Source organism: Branchiostoma belcheri, unplaced genomic scaffold (assembly GCF_001625305.1).
Source record: "Branchiostoma belcheri isolate BF01 breed outbred unplaced genomic scaffold, Haploidv18h27 scaffold11, whole genome shotgun sequence".
Taxonomy (NCBI): Eukaryota; Metazoa; Chordata; class Leptocardii; order Amphioxiformes; family Branchiostomatidae; genus Branchiostoma; species Branchiostoma belcheri.
In genome coordinates, this window is record NW_017802491.1 from 275,096 (window position 1) to 288,700 (window position 13,605).

Sequence of the window (13,605 nt, forward strand, 5' to 3'; positions counted from 1 at the left end):
TGTTATCGGACATTCAGAGAAATTTGAATCTCATAATTGTTTTAATTGCGGCGTCATAGAATTGCTAGAGAAACAAAACAACAAATAAAGAATAAGTAGATGAATGAATGAATTAATGAATGAATTAATGAATGAATGAAAAATAAGATTTCCATACATTGAATCATTTCATTTCAATGCTGAGTGAATAGTTTATGACATTTGTTTATTCTTTTCTCTGTATAAACGGCAAAAAGATCTCTCTATAGTACATAATAAAAAGATAAAATGTGTACACTGTTGAGTGTTTTTATTCTCTAGATCGAAATGCTGTATGGTTTGGTATGGTAGAATCATGTCACAGGGATAGGTAGAATGTTGGTGTTCTGACTAACTAGTTCACAACATGACGTGATGTACATTACTACATGTAGCCTAACTTTGCAATCCGTTTGTATCATCTGTTACAGCGGGTGTCCTGGCGTGCTTAGTGGGGGAAATAATTAAACACATTCCGTGGGAATAATAATACACATGGCACCGTGAGGTACATATTGATAAATAAAGCAATCCACAGCGCTGTTTTTGATTGTTTATACCATTTTCCTGCCCTGTGAAGTATCATTATAATACTAAATTATACGATAATAGCGATATTTTGACAGAAATGTTGATTGAAACGTAGTGGTAAGACCGTAAGACTGTAAGCGGAAATAACATGAGACAATGAGTAGAGCTCGAATGACGTTGTCTGATGTTTACTGCAAGATTTGCCAGTACAAAAGTACCTCAAAAGGCTAGAGGCATGCTGCCTTGCAATCCATTTTAAGAACGTACACATTGACATGTGGCGAACTATGCCTAACTGCTAGAAATTAGACCATTAATATTGACAGTAAAATCAGATATTCTCATCCCATACAACCTAGTAAGATAGTTTAGTATCCTAGTATGCTTATTATATATCAATAGATGTCATATATGTATACTCGGCACCTTGTTCAATATTGTTGTGCAATACATTTTATGATGATGGCATGGCACCTGCACCTGGGCTAAGCGCGTAGACAGGGCAGGTGCTGTTACTAGTAGCAAGGACATTATACAGAGATGTGTAATGCCCTTGCTAGTAGACAACGCAAAGAAACCACTGTCTTACTGCCACCCATTTAATGCTACTTAATTATGATGTGTAATGAATAAACGATTATGTCTATTGTTAACTAGATTAGCCTGTTTATCACAAGCTCGCTCATGGGGGAGGGGTAAAATTGAATACTGACAGCTATGACGTAGACACGACATCATGAAGGGCGTTTGTTCTGATTTTGTGGAAAGTAGGAGCATCTCCACTCTACAGGAAAACGTTTTTAATTTGCTGACTAAAATACGTCCAACAGAATGAGTTTGATATGAGAGCTAGCTGTTTACAATCAGATCATGCTGTGGCTCTTTGTGCAGAACATTGATTTCAACAGGTTAAATTCCAAGAAAAACTGAATTTGAAGGATTGAAGGAAAATACAGCGACAACATTTGATATGCTGAGTGTCAGACATGTTTTCTGGGAGCGATTTAGTTTGAGGTGCGAATAACATTAAAAAAACTTGGGCGAATACGTATAAATCAAATAGCGAGCAATCACGAAAATTATACTTTACCACATATCTAACTTACAACAATCCTTCACAAATTCACAAGTCCTCACAAATTAGCAACTCATCCAAATGTTTGCTGTTTGATGTGGCTCTCATGTATTTAAAGAAACTGACCGTCCAAAATTAATGACAAAACATAATGAATCAGTCATCATCTGTCGGCTGCATCAAATATTGTTAACTGTAAAATATTCATTCTCCTACTGACGCTACTTGTGTTATTGAAAATAATAAACACAACGATTTATATCTGGCTTTCTATGATCAATTAATTAATTTACCGAAGGAAAACATATTGAAGTTTTGCTCAGTTTCTTCTTCTTCCGTTCCAAACACTATAAGGTCAATGGCCAGGACCAGATGTCACTCACCCACTGTCACTCACCCATAGTAACTAGTGTTGGGTTACATCATGTGCATGCAGACCTGCATTGTCACCATATAATAGAATGAATGTGTTTGAGTTTAAAGACTAAAGAACAAATAAAGCAGTAGTTTGTTATGCTGGGTCATGTGAAGGTGAATGTGTGCCTATGTTCGGTTTTTATACGCTGACGAAAAATTTAGTCCATGAACACTATTCGGACCATCAGGAGGTTCTCGCTTAACCTTTGACCTGTGTCGCCTAAGCAGCCATGTTCTCTTTTGTTGCCCTTTGACAGCTCCCGCGGAATTTCCTTCATTTTCTCCTTCTTCCGTGATATTTGATATATCTGGAGAGGTAAGGCGCATATCTGACACATTCGTGCATTGTTCAGAAAGAATAGTTGCTCGCAAATATTTGCAGTTAGCGTTCTATCAAGGTATATTCAAGACTATTCTAACGGTACATAACGTTAGCCCTTTAATAATAGCAATTTTGACAACAAAGCGTCTATATGAACTGTTCCGAAGAAAATGAATGTGGGAGGTTGGATTGAATAGTGGGTAGGTTTCGAGAATCTGGATTGCAAGTCAGGGTTTGAGCTTGAAAATCTGGGCATGGGCTAGGGCTTGAGCAAAATTATCTGAATGATTAATTAAAAACAGGTCTGGGGTTTCACGCTTAAAGCCCCCCCCCCCTATTTCTTGGAACAGCTCAATGCTAGAGAAAGGAAAACGACGTGCCAGAGAAAAGAAAACAAGCTGCGTTTGACAAATGATTAGAATGGTGAAAAAAGACCCCCCCAAAAAAATGATAAACTTCCTTGTTTTGAATTAGTCCTCAAGCAGATGTTGGGAGTGAATTGGATCATATAGAAGGATATATAAGGGAGCCTGCTCGGCCTTTCTCGTAAGGCGTATGCAAGTAATTTCGATTTCTTGTAATTATTGGAAGGAAATCTGTCTTTTGTATCAATTCTTTATGAGGTTTTCATACTAGCTTTCATAAAATTTTATAGCATTATCGATTATACAACATGTGTAGTTTTTTTTTAATACAAATGATTGGGAATTCAAAGTAAAGCATAATTGTTGAGCCCAGCCCCTCTTACCTCCTAGCTTTTATGTAATGTTACCATACATACATACATACATACATACATACATGTGTATGCAATTTGTCATTATTAATAAACTAAAGAGACTTAAAGAGACAAATACGGTCAGTGACCTGACCCAGATGTCTCTTACCATAGTAACTACTGGTGTTGGGTTACATAATATTGCAAGTGCCATATAGAAATGAGTTCAAGAGGGGCTGCATGGTCACCATAGATATAAATATGTTTGAGTAAGAATAAACAAAGCTTTGCAAATGTTACAGTTTTTCCATCTGCCAATGCAGTGGTTTGATTAAAAGTTCAAAATTCCTTGTGTGAATATTATATATAAACCCGGCCTTTTGTGTTGACTTCATAGCTCCTATCGCACGTAGCTTTTGGGGATATGATAGGATGCCTAGGCCTGTTTTTATTTTTTTTCGCCTTGTCACTTCATACTTTTTCTAAAAAAATCTGAGAACCAACCAATTAAATTGGCCATGGTATGATGCGGTGTTGTTCCAGGCAGGCTATAGGATGATGGTGTGTGGTCTGTCCCGTGAGGTGACCCTGGCGGTGCTGCCCAGGCTGTACGTGGAGGAGCTGATCCTGGAGCTGGGCAGGAGGAACATCCATCCCCTCACCGACTCCAGCAGCCGCGAGGACCTCATCAGTCTGCTGTGTGACGTCATGATTGAGGAGTACAGCCGGGGTAGGCGGGCCGCGTGTGTCAATGTACCGAGAGAACAGAGTGGCACAACAACAGCCGTGACAAGACAGACATCAGGCAACACTACAGCAGAACCAGCACCAAAGAGAAGTACAGCATGTGTGGAAAGGGAGAGAAGGGGTAGCGGTCGGGCGGAGAGTAGTTTCGGTAAGCAGACAAGTACAAGTGTACCTGTACGAGAAACACCACTAGCTAAAGACGACACGGGTGATGTGATAGTTGTGGAAGACGACGAACCTGATGAACTTGCCAAAGGCATTGAAAATAGACGTCAAGAAGAGGCTCCAAGGATAGGAACTCCAACAGGCACAGCAGTACGTACACACCAACATTCCAGACCTCAGCCGAGCCCTGTTCAGAGAGGCACACATAGCAAGGGACCGCCTGCATGTAACACTCCTGATGCACTCTCTAGCTCAGGTATCCAAAGGGTGCTGTCACCACAAGATAACAGCATCAGGATGGACAACTGTGTGGAGAGGAACAGTAGAGGAGTGGGATCACCCAGGGAAAGAGATGTGACAGCACAGGAAATTCCAGAAGTTGAAGAGGGAGCAGCTCAGCCAGATTCCAGTCTGAATCCTGCCCAACCAGAGGAAGAGCCCAGAACTGAGGTTTCCACGAATGTGGAGACAAACGGCTATACCGGAGTAGGTCAAGGACCGACTATCACGACTGATGATAGTCCACATGAACGAGAACCATCTGTGGTAGAGGTAGATGGGCCAGAAGTGATGATGGACACATCAAGCAACCTCACAGAGCAGTCATCTCATGACACTGGACAGAAAGATGCTAGTACCACAGGTGCAGTACGGCCAGTAGAGTCTTTGGCCAGGTATGGCCAAGAATTCATGGACTCTGCAAGACCAGGCTATGTGCAGATATTGCCAGGCTACTTGCAGACATTGCCTGGCGTTTCTACCTCTGTGTCTGACCCAATGTTTCAGCCACCAAACACAGAGATGACAACAACATACCCCACTCTTCTAGAGGCATTGGGAACTGAAGGGTCTTCATTGAATGACTCACTGCCAGTGTCACTGCTCGGAACCCAGCAGCCCACTTGCATGGTGAAGACATCTGAAGAAGCCATGGCCATCTGGCAGAATTTGTCTGAAAGAAATAGTACTGCTGAGCCTGATGGTGCCATCGCAAAGCCCAAACGCAGAAGAAAGAACTCTACTTGTCAGGAGTGTGGGTACAAGGCCCCCTCTAACAGTGCTCTGGTTATTCACATGAGGAAACACACGGGGGAGAAACCATACGAATGTGATGTGTGTGGCTACAGGACGGCTTATAAGACAGCACTGGTGGGCCATAGGATGACACATAATGGCAACAGGCCTTTCATGTGTGGGGAATGTGGTTTCAGAACAGGTCAAAAGAGACACTTACAACAACACATGACTACCCACTTGCAAGATGGGGGTAACAACAAGCAACCCCAGGCTACAGAGGCAACTGTACAAGAGGACTTGCATTTACAGGTCTCGAATAAATAGTCTGAAAAGGGACTCCAAAAGAGTAGGGATGACAATCAGATAAAAGTAACTTGTGTGATTGCATGTCCACAAGTTTCACTACATACAGTTGTATGTTTCTAGAAAACCAGCAATCCCAACTGTTAACTACTACACATGTAGTATACTATCCCCTTCTTCTGACCTCATTGGACGATTTGAGGAACAAGACATGGAATCATTCTCATGCATTATTGTGTACAAACATTTGGACAACAGTGCAAGTGGTGCAACAAAAAGATGTGAAACAAAAAGGGGCACCTGATCTACTAGTGGTCTTCTCAAAGAGATGTTGACAGGGAATAGGATAGTTCAAAAACAACACAACCATCTGTTAATATGTATTCATGTACATACACTTTACACAGTCCATATATGTATAATTATATAGCTAATGTATTTGCATGTTTAGTTTGTTACATGTAGACAATGAGGTACTAGTATACAAATAGATGATTGCTTGTAGACAGCAGCAATTCATAAGAAATATCTTTGTTCTGGTTCAGATGCATGCTTCTTCTTCTAATTGCATTGATTACCATAATTTCATTAACTTTATGTAAAGTACACATATATAGATGTGTAGGTTAAAAAAAGTAATTGCCAATATATTATATTTTTCAATATGTTATCATAATGTAGACTAGTATTGTATCCAATTGAATGTGCAATTACTTACCTGAACCACAGAAGTTTTTGTTTTAAGAGCACATCTTTTATAGTTCCAAAAATCTGTGTTTGTGAAGATGACATTATTTATGTTAATTAGTAGTTTCAAAAGTTAGTAATGTCTTTGTCTGTAATGACAATGGTTTACTAACGATGGACAGAAGGTGATGTTGTATTTTTGTATTTTTTGTTATCAATTTTCATGTTTCACTAATACATTGTACTAAAAAAACAGGGCTATTTTGTCTTATTTTCTGTACACCCAGTGTGGTAACAGCAGACACAAGAACCACAAGATTTCAATCCAGATGGTTTAGATTTAATTGCAGGCGGTGTCACAACAACATCTGCCAACAATGGTTGGTACGGCAATACTATTGATGGTATTTTACTTGCCATTTGCTGGCCAGATCGTTCAAAATCCCCATGGTAATAATAATTTTGACCGCAAGGAGTCGCTCCATTACCACTACGCCATTTTCAGACGCCAGCTGTCAAATGGAGCAAGAAAGTGGCAATAACAAGCCAATTGCAGCGTAGCGGCGCATAATCGCGCATTCTGAAGAAGGTTCCCGTGCCAGGCGAAAGAAATTTCCACGACAGGCTGTCTAGCGAAAAGCAACGCAGTCCTTGGTGCTGAAAGTTATTCTCTATAAAGTGAATACTACTATGTTGAACAACGGCGTACCGGCAACGTCGTCCGTCGCCTCCAGCGATAGGACGACAAGAATGGTCGCTTTCAAGATATTTCACAAACAAATCAATGAGATGTTAGGCTACATTTTCGTCTCCTTTTAGCGTTAGAGTATACATGTCCTGTAACGGATGGTTACAGCATTCTGAAGGCCCATTACGCCTACATTTGAATTCTATTTTGTGACACGATAACATGTGAAACGGTGTTTTCATGTTCGTCTGTCAATAGATCCAATTTTTATTTCGAAATGCTGTAAGGTTTGTGGATAACTTGTTGATGTAACATAAGCTCCATAACATAGTAACAGTGATGCAACCCCCCCTCGATAAATACGAGAAGTGAAGGTTAACTACGCTCTGAATTCGCCGTGACTATTTCCTTTCCTCTGAAGGTCACCCACCAGTAGGTATCGCTCTTTACCGCTGCCGTAAACATCATTATAGAGCTGCTCAGCTGAACCGGATGATAACAGCCGTCCACCTGACAAGATTCATGGGCGAGAGAGCGTTATCACTCCCTGTTTCCGCTACCCATTGCAACTTAACATTAGTTTGGTCCAGCGGAACGGTAGTGTGATGTTCCACACCGCCAACTCCTTCGAGTCAAACGTAGAAGAAGTGTAGTCGGCATCGTAGTCTCGGCTCTCGTAGAGTTTACTGCGTTGCAGCTGCTTTAGGTAAGTAGACATAATTCAGTATGCCAATATCCTGTCCTTTTGCTTGAGACGTTTTGAAAAAGAAGCTGTTTGAACAATTTGTGTATCACAGCGTTTAGGAATCATTGTCGAGAAGTGATATATGACTAGCATCAGTGCTTAGCTTGCTATGTACCACCCAGACGACTAGGAACCTTTTCTCCTTGATAATTATGTTTGTTTAGCCTTGACAGTTACAGCCACTGGAATCTGTGTTCTTTTGGTCGGAAACTTGTGAGCGCGGCGGTCCAACATTCTGAAAAGACCTAGGCGTACTCGTACGTGCAATGTGAACATCGCAAGTATACTTAACTAACTTTATTTCGAAGCTATCATATTGAGATTTTCAGACTTAATTAGAGTTTTCCATTAGCGTCAGACATATGAAAACGTTAAGCACATGTGGTTCTAAGAAATCAGCTTGTACATTTTGTAAACTGCAACAGCATTTTTAAATACTGGGATTTAATAGTAGTTTGCAGCAGCACGGTTTAGAATCCCAGTTCAGAATTAGCATTGAATTGAATAAAATTGAAGAAAATGTGAATGCACTACGTGATATTGAATCGATATCGAGAGAGAAACATACATTTATATTTTGTTTGTAAAATCTCTGCATTGCTTAGATAGCTGATTCCAATATGTGTATCCGTCCATATATAATTGGATACATTTTCATAGTCCTCGACCTCGCCTAGGACAGTGTATTGTCGGTCATTCGCCTGTTTTACCCCACTGCCGCGATCCCTCCTGATCCACCCCTTGCACTGCACTTCCGAGAATTTTCTAAATGACTAGGTTTTATGCTCATAGTAAAAACTCGTGTCTTCTGTCCATGACCTTGCTTGACAGAGGCGGTAATCTATAGGATTAGACATTGATGTTCCGGGTGGCAATTCTCGTATCGACCAAAGACACACACCTCTAAATTAACGTCAAATGTGACAGAAAATCACCAGCTAGAAAGCCGACCACCGAGATGGTGTGAGATTAAACCGTATAGTGTGGCAGGACAGCAGAGCCAAAGAAATTAATTAGGTTGAGATAACTAGATTGTGTGATAGAAGCTGAGAAAGTTGTCGCATTTCTGGTAGCGTCACAGAGACCACCGGTGGTGTGGACGTGTTAGTGTTAGATCCTATGGCATAGACACACCACATAGAGCATCGTTTCAACACAAAAATCCTTTCGGCTGGGAGAAGCTTGCATGTGGATCATTTGGTGACCTACGCGCCACGCCTGGCTTGGTGACATCGCTTGCACTCAGGATGCTTGTTTGACTTGCTTACCGAACAATGTGGGAGTTTGGCTTGGAAAGGAAACTTGTATAACGGATACCTTTGCTTAATGGCTGGATTTGAAGGGATTTATGTGAAATGTAGCTGATACAGACGGTGGAGCTTTATAAGGTACGTCCTGTATCCTCTGTTTTCTCTGCATATGTACCGGTTTATGGGTGAACCCTACCGCTTTCCTTTGAGCCATTTGCAGTGAGATATAACCTCAGGAAGTAGCCTTGTAGGATTCAAATCTCATGAAGTATGGACTCCGATGGTACTAACGGATGGCTTGGCTATATCAAATAACAAAGCAGTGCTTTTACGTATGCTTCAAAGTAGCATTTGAGAAGAGCAGGATTATAAAAAAAACTACAGACAGCGGAGCAGAAATTCTGAAGAAATCCCCTCGGAAATAACGTGTTTCAAAGCTACGGATGAGTTGCATGCATGTCTCGATGCGTTATGACTCTTTCTCTGTATGTAGTGTAGAATTTTCTAATAATTCACACACAGCTTTGTTTAAAACTATTCCTGCGTGAAGGAGATATGGTAATCATATAAACCCTAACGTGTGAGGGGATTTGTCATGTCGCGGTATTTGTTTTAGTGCCAAAAATGCTACAGAAGCCTTAGTTTCACAACGTTAACTGATTGGCAGAGTTGGCACATAGATAATACTCAGTTTGCTGATGATCGTTTGCAAATATCTACTGTGAAGTGTCCATTTGAAGTTTTCTAGCAACATAGAAACTTCGGAGAGGAAATGAAAAGAGAAGAGCCGGCTTTGTTCGAAGAGGGTTTTCGATTGTCCTAGAAAGCTAAGCAGAGGCCACTAGGATATAAGTATAGCTGCTATAAACATTTGATTTGCACTTTCAATATGAAAAAAAATGTAGAACAGAAAAGTGCGACGACCTTGTCTCGAAGGTAAAACCAAAGACCTAACAGCGACTTGTGGCAGACGAGAACGGAAATACCCATTTTTCCTTGATCGTCCCTCAAGTGGTTGTTGGCTACAGGTTGGACTGTATATCATTTCTCGACACAGTTGACTACAATTTGTATTACGCTTCCAGCGTCGTTTGTCTTTATCAACGAGCACAGACCGAAGTAAAGCAGCAGTTTGGGAACAATTAGACGGAGCACCACCTAACATTAGCGACGTTCAAACCAATGGATGCCGGATACATAATAACCAACGTTCTGTTACGACCTGGGGCTATTGCAGAGCATTAGTATAATTTTCTTCTCCACAGCTCTGTAATAGTTGTGTTGATTGCATGTACATGTAGATGGCATGGATGGTTTTGAATGTCGTTTCTTGTAAAGAGTTCTATGCAGCGACTTTCATGGTAGAAGCAATAGCCGCTATGTGGTGAAGATATATTGGCCTTATGTTATGACGGCGTGATCATGATATGACAAAATCATATCAGGTAACGTAAAACAGTTAATCAGAAAACACTTTCTGATCGAGCGCTGAAAACCGCCAAACCCAAATTGTTGGCTCCTATATAGCATACAGACTAGAAATCATAGATGTGTATCGTGAATTATTTGCACGTACGTTACCCCTATATCGTTCACAGCTAACTTATTCTATTTTGATTTGATTTGCTTGAAAAGCAAGTGATTTTGTTGAAGGACCTGATCCAATATGTAGCTGCCCTGGCTCACAGTCTTGCATGCATCCAGTGAGTATCATTATTTCTCTGCAAGAAAACTTTTCCACGAATCGTGGCGAGTTGCCATGTCAGATAAATCCTTGCATCCGGATCTAAATCCAAGGCCTTCCCGCATATACAAAGTCTCGGAAATCTGTTTTATCCTGTTCTCCAAACCTCCAGGGTAAGATCGTAACCATAGCCTCCGTGTCGGAGATACACATTATAAAGAAACGCCTGACTTGCCAAAAAGCCAAAAGTGCCTCCTTTTCCTATTAATCTAACCTGCGTACGTAAGTCGCATTAGTAGAATAATAGAGTTGTATACATCAAATACACCTGGTCCAATGTGTGTGTAAGCCGCAAAAAGGTCCTGTATGCTTCCATGCCTCATATATCAACACTGTACAACCTATTAGCCGGCAGACTTCTATCTTCTCCAGAGAGAGGCGCCTCACATAAAAGGAAGCTGAAAACCTCCCGTCGGTCTTTCTTGCTAGAAGCATATTCACACACAGGCGAGTTTGTAATTGAGTTACCGTACGTTTCAGGATCAGAGGAAGCGGCCATGGGGGATTTGGTAAGTAAGATTGGCTTCTCGTGCAGGAAGAAGAAGCTCCTCGGTAGAGACCCTAAACGAACAATCGTCAGACTCGTAAGGTAAGGGTATTTTTGTATTTTTTACAGCATCACTTATCAGATAAAGCTGAATTTTGATATGACATGAACATATAACATGAAACGCAACTACATCCACAAGCAACATGTCCATGAAGCACTTTTGTTGAAGAGCAGAATCTGGTCATTCCAGATTGCCGAGTCCTGATAGTGACTTACTCAAAGTGGCAAACGTTTTCAGAGTGACGAATTTCACGGAAGCAGAGGTGAAGAAATGGATGATAGAGTTTGAGAAGGATTGTCCGGACGGTTTTCTGCGGGAGGACGAGTTCGTGGCGCACTACAGCGGCTTCTTCTCGGCGGGGAACCAGCGGCGGAAGGAGGCGCTAGCCAGGCAGATCTTCCGCACATTCGACAAAGATGCCAGCGGGTAAGGAGACGCGTGAGACTCTGTCCTCCTCCTTCTCCTCGATCCTCCTTAACCTTCTCCCTGCTGCCTAACTCCATAACCAGTACAAATGTGGTACCAAAAAGCTACCTTAGCGTGCTGAAGGTTGATCAGCATCATACAATACAGATTGCCTGTCATACTTTTTGCCAGGTTGCGGGTCATATGGGGATTTTGCTATATTATGAATCTTTTAGTTTAGCTTCAGGGCAGTAGACGAGGCATTAATTGGTGACGAGTAAACAGTTGTGACAGCTGTATAGCTTGTGAAGAAAACAATGGATGTTTGGGCAATTATATTGAGTAATGGTTTATTCTTGTGTATACACGTACAAATACATTATATACAGCCCTGCCCCGTAGCTGCTTACGTGGTAACTTGCACATGTGTATGACAAAAAAATTGTCTTTTTAGATAAATATGGGTGAGATTCTCTACCAACAGCCATCACCATAAATGACACATATGAAGAACAATTTACCTACACAGCTGTAGCTTTCTTATCGACTGTTGGTGGTCGAACTTATCACGGAGAACGTCCCATATCAGGTACCTGAGCAGTGATAAAGCAAGGAGATTAGATTCTTATTAGTTTCCAAAGCCTTTCCGACTACAGTAATGTACTGACCAGACTCCCTTGTGATACAATGCTTGACACAATTAGTAACATGAAAGTGTTTTTACTCGTCTTAAAGCTTTTCACTATGGTTATCGTAATTGCCTGCACTCTCTGGGGATACATAAAATGCGCGCAGTCGATGGGAATGGAAAAATTCAGACTAAAGTTTAAGAGTCACCAAAGACCCAATCGAATGCCATAGTAAACATGCTAGGCGCACGAACTGAAAGTGCTTGTATTTCTACTGTTAGGCCATGTTGATTTGATTATATGGATGACATCTGCGTGCGCATGAATTTTCGGTCGTTTCCACAAAAAAAAGCTTTGAACCATACTGTAAATCGTACAAAACAGCAAATATATACCGTAAGTTTCAAAAAAATATTTGAAAACGATACCATTGTCGTAGAATACCGAAATCAAATGGAAAAGACGTTATGCTACGAAGAGGGTTTTCGAGTCGCTAGTAGCCCATGCGCTTCGAAAGGAGTTATATACGTTCAAGTCTCCTAGAAACTGCAAGACTATTTTGTCACAAACTTCGTTTATCTTTTATTCACAGGTGTGTGGACTTCTGGGAGTTTATGTGCGGGATGAGCGCCCTGCTGCGCGGTACCACGGTGGAGAAGTTGAAATGGGCCTTCAGTATGTACGACCTGGATGGGAACGGCTACATCTGCACCACTGAGCTTCTCAATGTTCTAAAGGTAAGGCACATCCACTCTTCTACTTTGGGTTTATTTGCAAATGAAACTTGAGAATTAAACGTAGGAGATTCCAGACCTACGGGAAGGGTTTGGGTTTTCGAGACTGTATTATATTGGGTACTGTGGACGTGATTAAAGTTTACACAGGTGTTACCACACAGTCAACCACGTACTGAATTCCTCCATGTACTGCCCAGTTACTCCAACACGGTGCGTGCTGATGAGTCACCTCCAGGCTTGACCTCCCTGTCAATCAAGTAACCAAATACCCACCCACTCTCCCTGCAACCCACCAACTCTCCCTGCAAACGTACACACAACCCCAAAAAATCAACCGATCCAAAACAATACCTCCATAAAAATGAAAGCACGAATAGTCAGACTTTTTTGGGATTTACACGAAGTATCCCGCGCCCTACACACAAGAATGCATCTATTTTGAGAATCCAACGACTTGTTTTGACAGGCTAAGTCCCACGGATGATGGAGAATAAGTGAAACCAACCTTCACCTTTGCGAAATCCTCTGCTCCATCTACTCGACCACAGCTCCATCCCACACATATTTCTGCGTCTTAGGGAATGGTGATCAGGCTGACAGTAACATCAACTTTCTCCGGAATGTTAAGAGCAAGAAAGTAAAACCAGACGGGGTACATACAATATAAAACCCCCAAAGGCATATATATTCAGAGGGAAATTTAAAAAAAATCGTTTCAACAGCGATCTTATAGAAAGCTGTCCCCGTGCAACATGTCTAATGCGTTCCAGAGTCAACATTTTGAATTCCTCAATGGCATCATTCATACATTGAGAAGAGATACTGTGTATGAAAAGGCGATTCTTGAATATGATGG

General features: G+C 41.3%; 2 protein-coding genes across 2 annotated transcripts in view; both read left to right on the forward strand.

Moving 5' to 3' along the window:
- Positions 1-2,279: 2,279 nt before the first annotated feature.
- On the forward strand, positions 2,280-6,205 carry LOC109483488 (zinc finger and BTB domain-containing protein 20-like). The gene is made up of 2 exons (XM_019786520.1): positions 2,280-2,357; positions 3,625-6,205. Exon 2 carries the CDS (start codon positions 3,637-3,639, stop codon positions 5,332-5,334), a length of 1,698 nt encoding a protein of 565 aa, XP_019642079.1. The 5' UTR covers positions 2,280-2,357; positions 3,625-3,636; the 3' UTR covers positions 5,335-6,205.
- Positions 6,206-10,922: 4,717 nt separating this feature from the next.
- LOC109483800 (neurocalcin homolog) overlaps positions 10,923-13,605 on the forward strand; it is an 8,413-nt gene continuing 5,730 nt past the window's right edge. The window contains exons 1-3 of the mRNA XM_019786927.1: positions 10,923-11,016; positions 11,216-11,404; positions 12,605-12,749. Of these exons, the coding sequence (XP_019642486.1) occupies positions 10,925-11,016; positions 11,216-11,404; positions 12,605-12,749 (426 nt within the window). The 5' untranslated portion in view covers positions 10,923-10,924. The remainder of the gene's footprint in view (positions 11,017-11,215; positions 11,405-12,604; positions 12,750-13,605) is intronic.